The sequence below is a fragment of the Gastrolobium bilobum genome, unplaced genomic scaffold, assembly GCF_033153095.1.
Source record: "Gastrolobium bilobum isolate Gb01-03AN ecotype WA unplaced genomic scaffold, APGP_CSIRO_Gbil_v1 utg2195, whole genome shotgun sequence".
Classification (NCBI taxonomy): Eukaryota; Viridiplantae; Streptophyta; class Magnoliopsida; order Fabales; family Fabaceae; genus Gastrolobium; species Gastrolobium bilobum.
The window spans coordinates 1079486-1099085 of NW_026895782.1; the positions used below are offsets into that span (position 1 = coordinate 1079486).

Consider the following 19600-nt stretch of genomic DNA (forward strand, 5'->3'; position numbering starts at 1 on the left):
ATCCTTCTCTCTCTCTCTCTCTCTCTCTCTCTCTCTCTCTTTAATTTTCACTTTCCTACTGTCCCCTTCAGATTCTTTTGGGGAATTCATGCATATCTAACGCTTCAATTGGATAATTTCACATTCCTATTCAATTTGAGCTTTTACTTTTAGCCTTTCGGTTTCCCTTTTCATGACTTCAATAATTATTTACCCTCTTTCCCTCTTTCCTTTCTCATCAATTTAATTGACATACCGTAAACATTGCCTTTTCTTATTGTTTAATTTTTTTTTTTATTATTATTCTATATGGAAAACTTCACCTTGATCCTTTAATTTTATCAGTTAAAAATGTAACATGTTGTTTGCCAACATCTTATTTATATGATGTGGACTTTGTTATTTCTCCTACCTTTTATTGTAATTTTTTTTTAAAGTTTGGAAATATAAAGGTAGTGCGTATTGAAATATGTGTTTTCTTCGTTTAAAAATGAAAAAAATGTGTATCATTTTAAAGGATATAAAATTGTGTCATTTTAAAAGAGAGAAAAAGATAGACAAAGGAAGAGAGAATTGACAAAAAAATAAATATGTGGGTCCCACTTCTCTGTGAGAGTGAAATAATATAAGTTGTGTCATTTAAAATGATAAACATTTTTTCCTTTAGAAATATATATATGATGTAAGGGTACTGTAAAGAAAATGATAGATAAATAACATTATAATATTTATATAGCTGTATCCTCGTGTTCTGTTTGCTAGCATATAAGAGATTTTCCTGTTACCATTGGGTGTAATAGTGAATTGAAGTTCATAATAGTGAAAAAACCAATTAACTCCACTGTCTTCTTAAGGATATAAAAACTTTTTTTTGATAGATGTGAAAATTGAATACATAAACTAATATAACATACCCAAATTCTTCATCATTGTACCAAATCTAGTGACTTTATAAAAAAAATTTTAAAAAAAGTTGGATGCTCACACCATTTTATTATTTAGTTTTCTGTTAAGGTAAATCAGGCTGGAATAAGTTTGGAGGAAAACAAAAAAAATTAAATTAATATTCTCTTATTTAATATTTTTGAAATAAAAGAAACAAATAAAAAATTGTGTAACTTTCAATTAGTTGTTCATTATTTATTTTTATAGATATTTTATACTTTTATCACTTTGGAAATGAAAATTTATCCTTTCTCTTTGAATTTCTCAAACCAAATATATCTAAAGGGTAACAATCAAATCTTTTTTTTGATAAATCACATTTATCTTTCACGGAGACAATTCTATTCGGGGTGGATCCAAAAGTAAGTCTTTGAATCCCTCCCAAAGATAGATAATCAAAGAAATTAGGGAGATGTATTGGATTAGGATTTTAAAAGATTTTTTTGAGATAAAACTTATACATTTAAAAAAATTATTCAGAATTGAAGAGACTTTAAAAAAAATTAAAAGACTTTTTTTACCATCAAGATTTCATAATATTAGATTTTAAAGGATTTTAATAGAATTTATAAGATTTTAAAGTACAATATGGATTTATAAGATTTTATAAAATCATATGAATTTTTAACAAACGTTCAAAATTACATTAGTCAATAAAAAAAGTTAACAAATAAATGCAATGATATTAATAAAAAAGAGAGTAAAATGTAATATACTTTTCTCAATTAGTAAAGTTCATGATAAATTTTCGTTTGTAATTTTTCGCAATTGATCTTGTAAACCTTGGGGTTTTTGTTATACGTGATGAGAGTTTTCTAACCATATATCATATGCATGTTTTTATTCAGTATTCAAAGAAAATTTTGAATCTGAATTTTCTGGGTTTTATCACATGAAAGTTTAGAAAAAATTTCAAATTATTTTCAATCGATAAACTGCTTTGGGAGTTTTGAAAAACAAGTTTTTAGTGATCTATTGACACAAAAGTTGTTTGAAATTATTTTCTATAGCGAAAGAATTTCGTTCATGAATGTATTATTATAAAACATAGGGTTCATATTATGAAAGTTTCAATCTTTCTTTAAATCGATCTTGTTTCATTGATGTAAAATAAAAATTGGTTTGAGGGTTTTTTTCCCTGTTATTTTTCTCACTATTTTGTGTTATTTTTAATACAAAAATCACACATTTTCGTACCAAGAAAAAGCATGACCAATAGCTTAAAAAATCTTTTTTAAACTTTCAAAAATTCTAAAAAAAAAGCTTCAAAATCTGCTATTTTTTAGTAAAAGATTAAAATCGTGTTGAGTTGTTATTTATGGGTTATTTTGTGATAAAAATTACTCAAAAATATGTTATTTTTGAGCTTTGACGAAGCTCCCACGACGGAACTCGATTTCGAGCGGGTCGACCCACCAAAGAAAAAAGAAAACACTGCAATAGAGAAATCTCAAGAAATCCTTTGGGTTAAGGTGAGATTGTGAGAGAGGCATCCTATTTATATTTCTCACTAAAAAGTCTCACGAAATCTACACCAATAAAAAATACATTAAAATCATAAGATTTTTGAATACCACATGTTGTTTTTCCTTTGTTTAAAATCCTGATTGAATACTAACGGATTTGGACGGACTCTAAAATAATCTTTTAAAATCCTAATCGAATATCACATAACTTTTTTTTCAATCCTTTAAATTCTTAATTGAATACCAATGAATTTTTTTGTCCAAAAATAATCTATTAAAATCCTTTGAAATCCCAATTCAATACACCTCCTTATAATTCCCTTCAAACTTAAAACGTATCTCCGCCGATTCCAAATTGCATCACCCATTTTGAATTTTTTTTGATGAAATTGGGAAAGTAATTTTTAGACTAAAATATATCCGAAAAGTAAAAACCAGATAATTGGATTTATTTTTTGGGATACTAGTTGCTTTTATTGATTCGCTTTTAAATTAATGCAGTACAAAATTTAGGATTAATACTGTCAAAATCGGACGAGCAATATTGAATGAATAAAGCTTCCCGTTTAAATTGATAGTGATCAAATTAAATGACATCATAAAATTAATTTATATATAATGTTAATTGTGCAGTTTTTACTGATCATTTTCAGATTTATAGTCAAACTTTTATGTTAATGGGATTTGAGATATGATCAAGGATTTTCGATTACATAATCAATATTAAGGATTATAAGTTATTAAGCTTTTATTTTATTTTTAACACTAAAATTTATTTTCTATAAAATAGAAAACATCTTGCAGCCAATTAATACGGGCGGAAAGAAGCAAAAGTCACGAGCTAGATACTGCACTCTGGATCAATCACACAACACATTGGAAGATAGAGAAGGTAATATTTCTTTGTGTTCTTGCATTATGATATTCATATATCTGATTAATGGTTATTATTTTAATTATGAGTCACGTTCATTGGTAGTTAAAATCGAAATTTTACCTAAAATCAGGAGAAGGATAAAAAATCGTAAAACGTAAAATCGTAACGTAAGAAAAATCGTAAAAGCGTTTGGAATTTTGGTACAATCGTTTTGATTGAAAAAAATCGTAAAATCGTAAATTCTAAAATTTAAATCGGGATTTTAACTACATAGTCACGCTTATCTAAAATAAATATAATTACATTTTATATTTTTTATTATCATTATTATTTAAAGTGCAGGATTTATGTTGCGGATGAGCATTAGCTGCATTACCTTGTACCCTAGTATGTATATATGTCTGTGCTCCTTTTGCTTGCTTCAACATTAAAACAATTCTCCCTTAGCTGTGATTTCAATGGCTTCCGTCAAGTATGAGAAAGCCAATGCCATGAGAAGCTCCCAAAGGAAGCTTCCAAACAATTCACCCTTAGCTGTGATTTCAATTCTCGGTGCTGCTCTGTTGCTTTTTTGGTACTTCTCTGTGTTCTCAGTCACCCTCCAAGCTTTCTGGCATGTCTACGGTCTCGTCACCGACCCAGACAACCCTTTCTATGCTTCTTTGCTCGCAATTTCCGTTGTACTCTTGATCTATGCACTCTCCGTTTATGTCTCCGGCAACGACGACAACTACTATGAATTCCCCGAATTTCCCAGCCACGGCGAGTTTCAAATCGAGATAACCACACGGGAGGCACAGAACAATCCAGAAGAGTTCACACCGGAGAAAAAAATGGAGACTCTTATTTCTCCAGACAAACTATTTTTGCATAAACACAAGTCCAAGGTTGAAGAGTCATTCATAGTTTCTAAGGAAACTGTCCCGGTGGTTAATGAGACCACCACATGTTACACAAACGTGACTACAAATGAAGAGAAGATTTCGGATAAAAACAATTATCAAAGAGTCCAGTTAAATAATCATGAGTCATTGAAGGAGGTTTCTCCTCTCCGAGAGCCACAGCTACCTCGACGAGGTGATGGCTCTTCAACCAGATCACCTCGACGAGGTGGTGGCTCATCTGTTACTGAGATCACCACAAACAAAGTGAAGGTTTCGGAAAAAACCTATCATCAGAAAGTTCAATCAAATAGTTATGAGTCATTGAAGGTGGTCTCTCCTCGGCGAGAGCCACCGCCACCTCGACCAGGTGGCGGTGCGTCAATTATTGAGACCACCACATGTTACACAAACATGACTACAAATGAAGTGAAGGTTTCACAGAAAAACTGTTGTCATCAGAGAGTTCAGTCAGATAGTAATGAACCATTACCGCCACGAGGTGGTGGCTCTTCGGTTATTAAGACCACCACAAATGAAGTGAAGGTTTCGGAGAAAAATTGTTATAGGAGAGTTCAGTCAAAGAGTTATGAGCCATTGAATGTGGTGGCTCCTCGACAAGAGCCACCACCATCTCGGCGAGGTGGTGGCTCCTCAGTTACTGAGACCAGCACACGTTGCACAAACGTAACTACAAATGAAGTGAAGGTTTCGAAGAAAAAGTGTTATCGGAAAGTTCAGTCAGAGACTTACGAGCCACTGAAGGTGGTGGCTTCTCCGCGAGAGTTAAAGAGATTCAACACAGGTTTTCACGAGCAAGAGCATAGGAGAATGTGCCCTGTGGAACACTTGAATGAAGACGAATTAAATGATGCCTGTACGGACTTCATTGCTAAGCAAAGGAGACTGCTGTGGGAGGAGAAAATGCAGGAAACAGAGTATTTGGCTCTCCGTGGGTAAAAAAGAAGAAGAATAGAAGTGATTTCCGGTAAATAATAGAAATTAATTAGGAAGTAATTTTTATTATTTGATGTAATATTTTATTTTGAATAATTTATTTTCAATAGGATTGATCACAGGATTAGATGAAGATAATCTATTTTTCATTGACCACGGTGGATTTGATCCTATTGACTATTAATATTATTTCTACTGTCTTTAATTTGTATTTGATTCGATACTTGGCATTGACATTGAATAAAATTTCAAATTGAAAGAACCTAATGCAAGAAAAGGATATGGTTACTCACAGATTTCCCATTAACACAATAAGATAATGAATCCTTAGTTGTTGGTGATTTACAATTTACTCTGATTAATTTGCAGAAATGAAAAATCATAATTATGGATTATTATATTTGTCGGTTATTTTATGATAGAAATTTTTATTCATCTGTTAACTTTTAACACCATTTCCAAGGAGATTTATAAAACTGAGAGGAGTTTCGTTCATTTAGCGAATTGAAGCAATTTACTGATCATTTTCAACTTGATAAATCAAATTTTTGCTACTTGATGTGCATTATCAATGAGACGGAAGTATGGAACTATCTGATTTCAAATATAATCAAGGAGTTTCGATTAAGCAATCATTATTAAAGATTATAGCTTATTAACCTTTTTTTCTTAAAAATTATGAAAAAAGTATTTGTCCTTTTAAATTACACAACTTGTGTTATTTTACTATCACAAAAAAGTGAGACTCATACATTTATCTTTTTTTCCACTCTACTCTCTCATGATTTATCTCTTTCTCTCACTTACAATAACACAACTTTACATTCTTTTAAATGACACACATTTTTTCCTAAACTATAGCTCTATTCCTACAAAACATGAAAGATTTTCCAGGATATTGATATAGGTGAAAACACAAACAAACAAAGGTCACGGGCAGAAACAACAAAGCCTATAATAGTTGGTAAATAGCTGGGTTCTTTAAACATGCTGATAGGAGTTTGATTTCTGGCCGTGTGTATAGAAAAGACTTTGTTGAGATACGTTGAGAAACCAAAATAAAAAAGGTCGGGGGGCAGAGAGTGTGCAGTGATTTCTGTTATTGGGTGGCGAATGTTGCCTTTTAAAAAAGGGAAAGTGGATCATTCACGTAACAATTGGTGCCATCTTTTATGATATTTATTACTAATTTTACTTGATTGATGCAAAAATAACATATTTTCACATTCGCATACGGAAGGATTTGGCTTAGGGATAAGGTGTTATATTTTTTTTACCACTTTATATATCCACTTTGTTATAATTGGATCAAAATTAAATTAATGGCTTTCACTTATGCCATTTTATAATTATTAATTTGATTTTGATTCAACCATAACAAAGTGATTGTAAAAAATGATAAAAAAAAATGATAAGTATAACCCTCCTCTGATTTATATATAGATATTACAACCAAACTTTAAATTTTACTTTATATGGATGCTGTAGGCACAATTGGATCTACGGAAGCGTTTAGACCATTGTGGTTTTGATACCGAAAACGCATAGAAAAAGTAACTAAATAAAAAGTTGGAATTTAGTAAAAGAGTAACCCTCTTATTATAAATTTCAATTAACCAAATAACAAAATTTAACTCCTTCAATAAGAGACATAAGCACCCTTTTATGGACTAATTACAAATCGATCCAAAATTCAAAATCTGAAATCCTACAAATAAGAAAAATTCCTTAAATAAATATAACGGTAATTAACTTCTAAAAATAAATAAGTAATTACAATTGAATCATTCAAAATATGTCACAAATCTTAGATCTTAAATAATGTCAAATGTGTTGTTTTCCTTTTATTGTCTAATAAATCACAATCATATATGCTGCTTCATGTGGACTTAGATTTGATCTAATTTATTACATTTCAAATCACTGCTTCTTTTAACAATTGAGTCATATTTATTGGATCAAAATTCTACTTGATTCTGAGCTTCTTGAATCAATAGGGTGGCCATGTGCAACGAGTAAATTGTAAGTTCATCATTATCTCCTACTAAAAAAAGATTCGTCCTCGAATTTTCTTTATCTTCACCGATATCAATCTCTATAGTAAAAACTCAATTGATAAACTTTCCTCTATTAGATGTCCATTATCAGATTCTCCATATATTGCAGTTGATGTGATCAACTGATCATTGTTCGCTAACGAGGGATTTGAATTTTATTTTTTTCCTACCTGAATATAACGACATATGAATTTTTTGGGTAGAAAAAAAAAAGATTAGCAGAACAGAAGGCTCGCCGCATGACCAAGGGTGTAAATAGGCTAGACTTTGGCTTAAATAGGTCAGGTCTGTGTGAAAAATATTAGGTTTGATATGGCCTATTAGCCTGCGTAGACCTCAAATTACAAGTATAGTCTGACCTATATTTAAAAAATAAAAGTCTTGGCCTAGGCCTGTTCTATGATGCAGGGACACGGACACCGGACACGACACGATACGACACGCCGACACGTTAATTTAAAAAAATGTTAATTTTCGACACGTTAGGACACATTTTGATATTAAATAATAATTTCAATATATGTGATATAGTTTTTTATATAATACACTCATCAAATACACAAGAAAGTATAAAAACATAAAAGTGGAACAATCTCTCTCGTGGCTGACATTTTACCTTCATTATTTTTTGTTTTTTTTTAATATCCCAATCTTTCTTGTGGCTGACATTTTACCTCTATTATTTTAATATCCAATTTTTTTGGTTTTAGACACAGAGATAGAAGCTACACGTATAGCCCAGCTCAAATCTCTCCTTTTGTCTTCCACTTTACTGAGTTACTCTTTCACTCTGCCATTTTCTTTGTTGAACAACTTCTCTCTCTTTCATAGTCATACTCACATCCACCCTTCTCATTTCTCTTCTCAATCACACTAAATGGACTCTAGCCACCACATATCTTGAGTTAATGGGTTTAGAAGCTAGCAAAAAACCACCACCCTCTTCAACAAGAACGACGAAGAACAACGTGAGGAAGAAGGTTGAAGCAGACGGCTATGGAGACAGAGCTGTGTTTGTGTCTGTCTGTTTTTTTTTAGAATTATTTTAAGAGTAAAACACCCTTTTTAGTCCCTGGCAATATTTACGAAGTCCTTTTCAGTCCCTGGCAATAAAAAAGGACCAAATTGGTCCCTGAAAGTACAAGAAAAGGGCCACTCTACATATTTGGGAGTTGACATAAGGACTAACATGACCTTTTTTTTTGTAATTTCAGGGACCAATTTGGTCCTTTTTTATTGCCAGGGACTAAAAAGGACTTCGTAGATATTGACGGGGACTAAAAAAGGTGTTTACTCTTATTTTAATTTTATAAAAATTTCAAAAAATTTACATTTTTGCCCTTTGACCGTGTCCGATTCGGTCAAATTCGCGTGTCCAAATAGTCAACGTGTCCGGAAATATTGACCGTGTGTCGGACGCGTGTCGGAGCGTGTCCGTGTCCGACACGTGTCAGACACGTATTTTTTTAAAAAACTGTTGAGTCCGTGCTTCAGAAGGCCTGTTAGCCTGTTTAAACCTATTAAATATTCAATAATTAAAATAATAACTAAAATAATATTATTTTATTATTCAAAATTATTAAAATAATAATATTATTTATTTTGTTTAAAATAAATAATATGATATAGGTCGGTCTGTAGGCTTATAGGCTCGACACGTACAAAAAAGTCTATGGCCTATTTTCTAAATAGGTTTTTTAAAAATCTAGGCCTATTCTATTTTACTATTAGTAATAGGTCGTCTGACCTAATATAGGTTAAGCCGTAGACCCTTGTAAGTCGACTTAGCTCATTTACACCCCTACCCATTAAGAAATGGTCGACAAGAGGAGCCAATTAATGTTAGTTAACAGGGTAAGAATGCAGACACATAAAAAGTCAATAAATATAGGATTTTATAAGAGTTATGTTGTAGGAAAAGTGATTGTGTAATGTTATAAAAATTTGTTTTGCGTGTCCTAATTTTTTTTTTTCTTCAAAAAGTGTGGGCCCCACAAAATGTTGTGTATGTAGAAAAATTTGTTATGTGATGTTAAATGACAAATGCAAATTCCATAAATATATTTGCTTTCAAAAAGAGGAGATAGAAATATGCATTTATACAAGTGAAATATCTTTTACAATAGATTGCAACATTATTACATTTGAATTGCTTCCAATTGTAAATCGTTATTCTATCACATAGTTTTCTTTGTGTCCTCCTTCATAGATATCAAACGTACCGGACACCCACTCTTAAGTTTTGTAAAAAGCGCCCATTTCTGAATACTCGAGTCTGAATCAATCACCTCCCACCTGAATACGCGCATAACAACCATTTCAGTACTTTAGTTTAGTATGTTATTAACTGGCTTCTTAGCTTCTAGCATAATCACACACAAAATCAGCATTTTGACCAAAATTAATTTAATGTGATCAACGATAGAAAGCACCCACTTGTATCTGGTGATGAGACGGTGGAGAAACACCAGCATCATGGCTTTAGCCATGTTCTTCCCAAGGCACGTCCTTCCTCCCACCCCAAAAGCTAAGAAGCTGTATGGTTTTGACTCTGCCTGTAATTTAATGGAACAGTTTATTCTGTTTTCTTTTTCCAATTATAAATTACATGATGCATCGTGTTCGTGTAAAACAAAATGAAAAGGTAGAAATAAAAGGGTACCAGCTAGGGTAGACTTACAGGAAATCTTGAAGGATTGAACACATCCGGATCATTGTACACAGTTGGATCAAGATGTATCGATCTAGCATCGATATTAATGTTCCACCCTTTCTTGATTTTAAATCCTATGTATGTAAACATTAATTAATTATTATGTTATGGGGTTTTTCCTTTCAATTTATACACAGTACATACGAATATACGTAGGGAAAATATATATATATATATATATTTTGGACCTTCAATCTCACAGTCTACGAGTGCTACTCTTGGCAACCACTGTACTACGGATGCCATTCTTAACGCTTCTTTTACGACCTGCTTGCGAGCAATTAGTATGTTATCAGATCCCACAATTAATTTAAGAGAAGCAAGTCGTCCAATTAAGACAAACGAACAACACCTCAATATGCAAAAGCTTGGTTCCTTAGTACTAGTAAATTTGATGAAGCAGCAAGCCATTGTAATACAACATATATATAATAATAACACACACCTTAGAAGCATATGGCATCTCATTAAGAGCTTCTAGTGTAAGATACGCACTTATTGTTCCTTTTTTCTCGACCCGAAGTTGCTCCTTCTATTTAATCAACAATTTATATCCATCAGTTTAAATACCAAGGACAAGGTAAAGACAAAATCAAGATGAAAAATTCACCGACCTTAAGCATGTTAAGAACCTCCTGATTCTCATTCACAAATTTGATCATCCATGTCATTGCATTTGCTATTGTGTCCTGTCCTGCAATTTCGAACTTCATATAGCAAAAGCTCGTCCACATCATATTCGGTGATTCCATCGATAGTATTAATACACTTACCTGCAATCATCATAGTTAAGATATTATCTTTGATCTCTCTATCTGTTAGCCTTGTGACTTCATCCTCGTTTAATTTATTATCATGTTCTGCTAAAAGTTGTTGAAGAAAATCTACATGGCGAATTGTAATTCCACTTCGTCTTGCACTGATATCCTTATCCAATATATCCATAATTCTTTTTCGAGCCTGCAATATCACTTGAAAGCTTAAATTACCATTTCACCGAGTGAAATAGAATAATTTATGATTACTTATTGGGAAATAAAATAAAATCAAAACTTCAAATTCCATAAGGAAAAGGCTTATAATTAATTCTATCACAATACCTAGATCATCCATAAGCCTTCCCCTCCTCTTGAGTAATTATATTTTGGGTTCAAAATAAATGTCATTAGAAGTAAATTAGTGATGAGTGCTTTGTGTATTTTCTGGAAATTTCATGTAGAGCATGATGGACCTGATGACCTGTCATACCCGTTTTGGACACCTAAATCTACTTTAAAGACATTATTAAAATAAAAAAAATTATATTACATACCACAACATATATTTTGAAAAATAGGAAAGAGATGGTAGTACTCTGTTTTCCCTTAATAAAATTTTAAATTATGGTTTGGACGAAAGTTTATTCCTAAATTATGGTTTTTGCTCAGATATTGTAAAGAATATTGGGATACACCACCCTAAAAGCTAGCTCAAAGGGTGGGAGTGCCTAAGACCTTATAAACTCCACATTAGTTGCACATACAACCAATGTGAGACTATATATCTCAACACGTCCCCTCACACGAGAGCCCGGGAGTGCCCAAGACCTTATAAACTCCACATTAGTTGCACATACAACCAATGTGGGACTATATATTTTAACACGCCCCCTCACACGAGAGCTCATTGGGCTTGAAGAGTGGACAATACAACAGGCCCAGCCTACCTATGCTAAGAAACACCACAAGAGAAAGTGGGGGGCGGCGAGACTCTGATACCATGTAAAGAACCTTGGGATAAACTCCCCATTTTATTTGTCTCTCAACATGAAAGAATTTATCTCCTAAGTAATCGCCTTTGTATATTTACCTCAAGGCCTTTGTAGAATCTGGTCCAAGGTAACCTCAGGGGGAATGCAAGCATTGCTTCACACACACGAGCAACCTCCTTTTGCATAATAACTAACTCATTGCCACTCTCAGTGTTTATTAGCATCTTGCACATCGCCTTACAAGCTAGCTGCAAGCATTACAAACATTTTCCGTACGTGTTTCAATCAACTTAAAACCCACGTTTTCAAAAAAAATAATAATAACAAGAAAATAAAGTATCTAATGTTAGATTAGAAAACTTTGTCTAATATTCATCAAAACAACGTCGTTGGGTTTACAGATTAAAAAATTAGAATGATAAAGATTATTATAATCCAATAATAAATTAAAATTACAAACACATCTTAATTTTCATCCAAAAATAACGTTGTTTCGATAAATAGTAAACAATTTTTTTTAAAATAACCTTAGGAGAAACCAACCTAATAATAATTATTGCACCCTCATTTTATTTCTCCACTTCTATATTATTCTTGGTACATACCTTGAGTGCTTCATCTTGTATGACCACAACGGATCCACATGTCCAGCTACTCATAGCTTCAAGAACGAGTGCATCAAACAGTTTAACGGAGGAGGACAAAGAATCGTTTGAGAACAAACTGAAGAGACACCCCCGAATGAGTTTGTGATGCTGCTCAGCAGCACACAGCAAACTATCGGGTCCCACGAGCTCCGCGATTGACTTTATGTACCTCTTTGAGAATTTCACTCCCTCGTTGTTTAGAACCGCTTTTGCCGACTCCGTACTAGAAATAAAAACGTGCGTTTCCCCAAACAACTTGGTCTTGAAGCAATTTCCATATCTGACACACCTAAGTCCTCTCCGTTAAAATTGGCAACTAACTATAATTTTTCATCAAGCGCTAACTTGTCCATCTTTTCTCACTTTTTCTCACCTAGCCATGTTAAAATCTATATTCGAATTTTAAAATAAGTGTTTATTGACTTGATTTATAGAAGAAGAAGAAATCTAAAAAAGTGTAAAGTGATACGGGAACCCAAAATAAATAATAATTGTCATCGATGGATTAAGCTATACTGCCTACACATCATATCCCACATCTCAACCTAATTTTTTATAAAAAAAAGTTAATGAGTCTTTTCACTATTCATTTATTCTATTCTTAACAAAAAAACGTGAAACTTTATCATTCACACTTAATCTCCAATAAAATATAAATAATAATCTTGAACAACCCATTTACGGAAGAAAAAAAAAACGGTGCATGTCTGCATGGTCTAGCATGCGTATGTTTTCACAAACGCAGTAAAAAGATCACATCTAGTTCAGAAAAGAACCTGGTACACCGAGGCTCTGATGATACCATGTAAAGAACCAATTCAACTCAAAAGCTTAAGCTGTTGAGTGAGGTGAGGATCGAACCCGGTATACTGAGGCTCTGATGATACCATGTAAAGAACCAATTCAACCCAAAAGCTTAAGCTGTTGGGTGAGGCTACATTAATGAGTTTATATATCTCATAAACTTATTCCATGTTCTCCAATTATTTTTGTTATCAATGTCTTTTACTTTACTTTTTAGACCAATATGACGATACTCACATAATATATAAGGAGACAACTAGTTGCAACTTCGCAAGTGTAACTGTATTTGACTGCAACTTTCTTCACTTAATTATGTTTTTTTTTTTAAAGATGCTTTCAGTGCCTTGTGTTTTGAAGATGCTGTTGTTACTAGCCATGACATCAGCTACACGAGTCAATTAAGGACAAAAGCAACAAAAGACAGAGTCAAGAACAAAGAGAGAGAGAGAGAGAGAGCCTTTTCCGAGAATAGGATTTGTTACCGGAGACGGCGAACACGGACAAATTCATAGACACCTTTGCTGCTGTTGATAGCAGCCATGAACTGCAGTGTCTCTCCTACAAACGGTAATCCTCGATTTCCTGGAGGAATGCCGACAGTGGAGTACTTGTTACTTTTCCACCAAAGCGCCCACGCTTTTTGACATGATAAAAACACCAACAAGAGACAAATATAGTAACAAATGTAAGGATGCTCCATTACAAATTGGGAAAGCATATTTAGGTTCCTCTCCTTCTTTGGTGAGCGAATATCTTGGTGAATAAACAATACTGCTTAGTGCTAAATATATACTAAAATAGATTGGCAACCTCTATTCACGTGGCAGTAACGAGCACGGTTGGTTTAGAAAGTTATGATATGGCCGACAGGCACTAGAGTGAATTTTGAAACATTTGAGGCTTCCACTTTGAAATTGAAGGTGGGACAATGCTTGGTTATGGAGATTACCGAGAGATATTTGATAACATGTCTAATCATGCTTGGTTATCTACCTAACCCGTCGCCAATCGCTGCTAGTCATACATTGTTAACGATCAAATTAACTTCGACAAGTCATGATCATGCGTGATGCTATTGTTGACACAACTTGTCTACAAGTGTAGAACCATCACCAACTTTATTTTATACTTGGTTGACACCGTCAAATTTTTTGTTTCTATTTAAGTTAGCAGTGTCGTTCATGTTTTGCTATGCTATGCTTCATTTTTTTTTTGCCCTCTGTTTTATTGGAGGGTTACTCATGACAAGGGAAATCATTCACTCGAAGTCCATGGTCGTAAATTTTCCACCTTGCCTATGAAAATAGCTCATCCATTATGTCACTCCCGAAATGGGTTTCCAGCATGGACTCAACCACGGCCCAATAATGAGTCATTCTCAAAGTCCACTTCACGATCCCAATCGATTTAGTAAGCTTCCTCACCATCCATCACGAATGAGCCTTTATTTATTTTTTAATATCAATCTTAATTATCTATTTGATGTGAGAAGACTCTTATGGTATATTTGCAAATTTTGACTTTTTAAATCGACTATGAAACTCATCCCAAGTGTATGGAGAGTCAAGAATAAGGTTTTATATTCTCCAAAATAATATTGATAAGGATCGAACCGAAATCTTTCCCCACACTTCCTTCCACCAAATGAGCCTTCCTTTTGAACCTCCATTTCAAATCCTTTTTGAACTGCACATAGTAGGGTATGTCGCAAGAGTCCACTTTTACCTCTTCAACAAGAATATTAGTTCTACCAAATGATAATAGCTCAGTTGGCATCAAGGAACTGAGCATGTGTGGGGGGAACATGTGTTCGATCTTATGCAGTACCATCTTTGGGAGGGGTTTAAAGTCTTAATTCGAGGACCCGCTCTAAATCGGAATAGTTGCGAAGCAATGAAACGATTGAAATATCTAAAAAAAAAACACATAAGAATATTAGTTGTGATAATTCAATCAAATTAATCTTATGTGTCGGAATAAAAAAATCTTAGTATTTAAAACAAATCGATTCTATAAATCATACAATTCCTAGAACATAATCCTAAAATATGAATAAGATTAAAAATAATAATATTTACTAATCTCAATTTTAGATGAAAAACCAATGATGAACACTTTAAAAAAAGCTCTTCCATATTCTCCTTTCTTGGGTCGCACATATTGTATAGTTTTGATATCACGAGTGAGCCAAATTATCTAACGGTATCTTTATTTTTTTGAAAATTTGTTACATAATTTAATGTGTGATGAATTCTCAAGAAGTGGATGCAATAAAATTGTGATAAAATCGTTAAAATCAAATTTGCAAGATTAAATCGTGAAGATCGAAATTACAAGATAAAATCTTCGATTTCATGAAATTGTTGAATGAGGTAAATCATAATTATGCCTTGGGTTACATTATCTTAAAGTTTTGAAAAATTAAAAAGGAAAATAGAAAATCTTTATTTTATTTTTTTTATATTTTTTTTTGGGTAATTAAAAGGGCTAAAGCCCAAAACAAAACAAGCAGAAAACTAAAGCACGATCTCTCTCCACTAGGGGTGGTAAACAAATCAGGGGCTTTTGGCTCGGTTCGTGAAGGCCAGAACCTACATGTCTGAAATTGGTTATTGGAACCAGACTTGGACTTATATAAAAGTTCGTTTAATAAAAAGGCCTGAAGCTCCAATTCAAAAGCTCGGTCTTGGAGCCTCTCAGACCAACCTAGTATATTAATTTTTATTTTTATTTTATAATTTTTATACTACTTATAATAGCCCCCTCTCTCTCCTCAATCCATTTCACCCCATTTTTTTGCTTAAATAGATTTTTTGAATAATTTTATTCTATATTATGTTGTTTGGATATACATTGAATTTATGAATATTTATGAAATTACTAGTGTTGTTGATTGTATATTTTGTTTGGATAAATTTTTGTTGTTTTATTTTTTTTTAAACAGGCTAACAGGTCAAATCAGGCTTTTATTTTTTGTAAATAAGACAGGCCACATGCCGATAATTATATTCGTAATAGGTAACAGGCTGACACGTTTAAACGCAGGCTTAGCCTTTTAAGACCAAAGCTCGGCTCGGCTCGGCCCGTTAACACTCCTTCCACAGAAGAGAGATCAGCTAAATACAACAAATAAATACCAGTAGGAGGATTCCCATATAAAACTTTATTGACTCCCTCTTCAGCATCCAGAATATAATTAGCCATCCAATCTGCGCATGTGTTACCCTCTTTATAAGTATGGTTGAACTTAATTATCCAATCTTTTTATAACCATGTCTGTATCCAAGTGATCAGATGACCCTCACGGACTGCTATACCATCCTTGGTGAGCACATATATAGCACTCTTTGAATCACTTTCAATCTCAATATAACAGAAACCTTCACTCCACGCAAGCTCCAAACCACAAAGGATTCCCCACAATTCAGCTTTGAAGGCTGAACAAGAACCAAGTTTAAACGCAAAACCTTTTATCCATTTACCAGTAGAATCTCAAATAATGCCCCCACAAGCAGCAAGACCCAGATTCCCTCTAGCAGCACCATCAGTATTAATCTTAACACAACCAGCTTCCGAAAACTGCCACGCAATGTTAACAACCACAGTCCTTCTACCCAATTGATGACTATTAGATGAATTAAAAGCTTGATCTACCTTCCTCACTAGATTACTAATAATGCGTTCCCTTATAGATAGATCCAATATAGTAGTCCCATGCCGAACCTCATTGCGCCAGCTCCAAATCTTCCACACTGATAGGAAAAAATTGACAACCAATTACCAGGTAAGTTTAACCCCACGATACCTTTTATATTAAACTCTAGCCAATGCTCCAAATCAGCTTCAAAAAAATTAGATCTAAAATAGTTGGTAATCAACTTGCCCCAAAGATTTTTCACCTCAAAACAATCCCTTAATGCATGACGGATTGTTTCACTATCAGTTTTGCAAATTGGACACAAATCTTATCCTCCACCCCAACTAACAATTTTATCCATAGTAAGTAACCTACGATGCAAGATTTTTCACATCAGAACTTTTGCTTTTTGAGGACCAGACCAGTTCCATAACAGATGCCACAAAGAACTATCTCCCACAACTAATTCCCCATCATTAATCAACCAGTTATAAACATCTTTTACCGCAACTGATGTGCTGCTCCCTATACTCTTTAATCTATAGACTTTTAAGATTTAGTTTTAAATTTGAAATTTCTTTTTGAAAATTTGATTCTATTTTATTTAATTTTGGAAAGTAAACTTTTGAAAAATTAATTTGAAAATTTTGATCCTATTTTTAATTTTTTTTTTTGAAAGTTTTCTTTAAAATAATGATAATCTAGATTTAGTATAAAAATTTATAGATTTTTTCTAATATTTGATTTTGAGAAAAAAAAAATATAAAAATCATATTATGAGTCTTTTTTCGGTATCAGCATTGAAGGGAAAAAGTGCATTACACGTATTATAAGTATTTCTTACTAAAGCGCATTCAAAATAATTTTGCGAACAATGCGTTAATAGATGCATTGAGTCCTTCTCTTATGTTTGAATTTTACCTATTTGCTTATTGATTAGAAGCATGTAAGTTACTCTTAAATTGTTTTTTTGTAATTTTTTATTTTTGTTTTAGTTATTGTCAAAGTAGGTAATATGGGAACAATTATCTAGTGCTAATTGAGGTCTGTACTTTTGCAATTGTCAGGGTTTGACATACAATTACAAGTAATTTACTTAGGGTATGTTTGGTGTACTGTATAGAATAAAACTTGATATATAAGACCCGATGATGTAATGCCTGATTGTATAAGAACTGATTAAATTTTAATATTATCGAGCATTTGGCATGATATTGTATAAGATAATATCATCCAATGTTTGGTAATGCACTGTTTAATACTAGATAGGATAATAAATATTTTTGATAAAAATATTCTTTGATAAATAATTTATATAATTCTTCCAAATATGTTATATGATATTAATTTTTGTAAAGATCTATTGATTAGCGTGTCCAAAAAGTTATTATTTTTTATAAAAATAAAAGTATCCAATATTTCAAAAATTAATATGCTAAAAAATAATTTAATTTTTTAATATATTAATATTAAAATAATATATTAATTCTTTATAATTATATTGGTCAGCGATGTTAATGCATTAGGCCCTTATCAGGCCTAATTCCACCCCTTAGGCCTGATTAAGTTATACATCATTTTGATGTATTTAGAGACTCTGCTGTATATGCTTATATAGTATACGATGGTCATATCAAACAACTAAAAATATCATAACATATAATATAAACTTATACTATTAAGGGCCTGTTTGGTGTGATGTATAAGGCCTGATAGTATAAGCTTATACTATACGTTACAACTTTTTTAGTTATTTGATGTGACTATCGTATAGTATTAGCTTATACAGCAGGATCTCTTTATACATTAAAATGATGTATAACTTAATCAGGCCTATGAGGGTAGGATTAGGCCTGATAAGGGGTTGATGTATTAACCAATGCAATTATCAAGAATTAATATATTATTTTAATATTAGTATATTAAAATTAAAAATAATTTTTCAATATATAATTTCTTAAAACATTGGAGATTTTTATTTTTATAAAAATGAATATATTTTTTGGACACACTGATCAACATATTTTTATAAAAAATAATATCATCTGATATATTTGGAAGAATTATGTAAATTCATTATTAAAAGATATTTTTGACAAAAATATTTATTTTTAATCTATCTAGTATTATACAGTGTATTATCAAATATTGAATGATTTTATCTTATATAATATCATGTCAAACGCTGGATAGTATCAAAAATTAATCAGGTCTTATACAATCATATCTTACAATATCAGGTCTTATACTTTCAGACTTTATCCTATACTATGTATCAAACATGCCCCAAGTGTTATATGTGACACCAAACACTGCCTTAGATAAATTGGAATGCTGAATCTAGATTTAAGTCATGGTTTTAGTGAATTCATACATTAAGGGCAGAAATATTATATTCTTGTACTTTAAATTGGGTTTGACTCATTACAATGAATTTGTCTCCCTATTGAATAGAGATAATCGAATTTAAGTCATTTTTTTTTCCTTCTTTTTTGAAGTTTTTCCCACATAATCTGTGCTTTTTTTTATTGATCAAAATTATTATTAAAAAATTAACATTAATTTAAAATTTAAAATTTTCTAAGCTCAATTGCCCCTCGTCAACATCCTCCTTAAGAAATTTGGTTTCAAGGACGTCATTGAGCACGAAATTTGCTTGGTTCTGTAATTTCAGCATGCACGAGGTCCCCTTTGGTTATAAAAATGCTTTTGGAGGAGTTCACGCTCGTAGGAATGTACCTGGTCTCATGAGTCTTGTAAGCAGTTCCACGTCGGGAGCGAAAATATTTTCGGGTGATGTAGGAGCACATACTAGGGGTGTTCACCAACCGAACCAAACCGATTCAAACCGCAATAATCGAATCGAAAAACCGATAACCGAATAATT

At 32.4% G+C, this 19600-nt stretch overlaps 2 protein-coding genes across 5 annotated transcripts; both read right to left on the bottom strand.

Annotated features, from left to right (window-relative positions):
• Window positions 1-7503: 7503 nt before the first annotated feature.
• On the bottom strand, window positions 7504-13818 carry LOC133295914 (abscisic acid 8'-hydroxylase 4). Of its 4 annotated transcripts, none has more exons than XM_061494834.1 (10): window positions 13559-13818; window positions 12227-12552; window positions 11724-11869; window positions 10649-10835; window positions 10490-10569; window positions 10321-10407; window positions 10064-10142; window positions 9843-9949; window positions 9595-9717; window positions 7504-7521 (listed from the first exon to the last, which is right to left on the bottom strand). In XM_061494834.1, exons 1-10 carry the CDS (start codon window positions 13792-13794, stop codon window positions 7504-7506), a joined length of 1389 nt encoding a protein of 462 aa, XP_061350818.1. In that variant the 5' UTR covers window positions 13795-13818. The 4 variants fall into 4 exon arrangements, with proteins under 4 accessions (XP_061350818.1, XP_061350816.1, XP_061350815.1 ...); XM_061494832.1 differs by lacking the exon at window positions 7504-7521 and adding an exon at window positions 9251-9457 and having other exon boundaries at window positions 9599-9717; window positions 10321-10404; window positions 11724-11873; window positions 12231-12552; XM_061494831.1 differs by lacking the exon at window positions 7504-7521 and adding an exon at window positions 9251-9457 and having other exon boundaries at window positions 9599-9717; window positions 11724-11873; window positions 12231-12552.
• Window positions 13819-16340: 2522 nt separating this feature from the next.
• LOC133295841 (uncharacterized) lies at window positions 16341-19462 on the bottom strand. Its single transcript, XM_061494701.1, has 3 exons — window positions 19453-19462; window positions 16598-16828; window positions 16341-16513 (listed from the first exon to the last, which is right to left on the bottom strand). Exons 1-3 carry the CDS (start codon window positions 19460-19462, stop codon window positions 16341-16343), a joined length of 414 nt encoding a protein of 137 aa, XP_061350685.1.
• Between the last annotated feature and the right edge of the window lie 138 nt (window positions 19463-19600).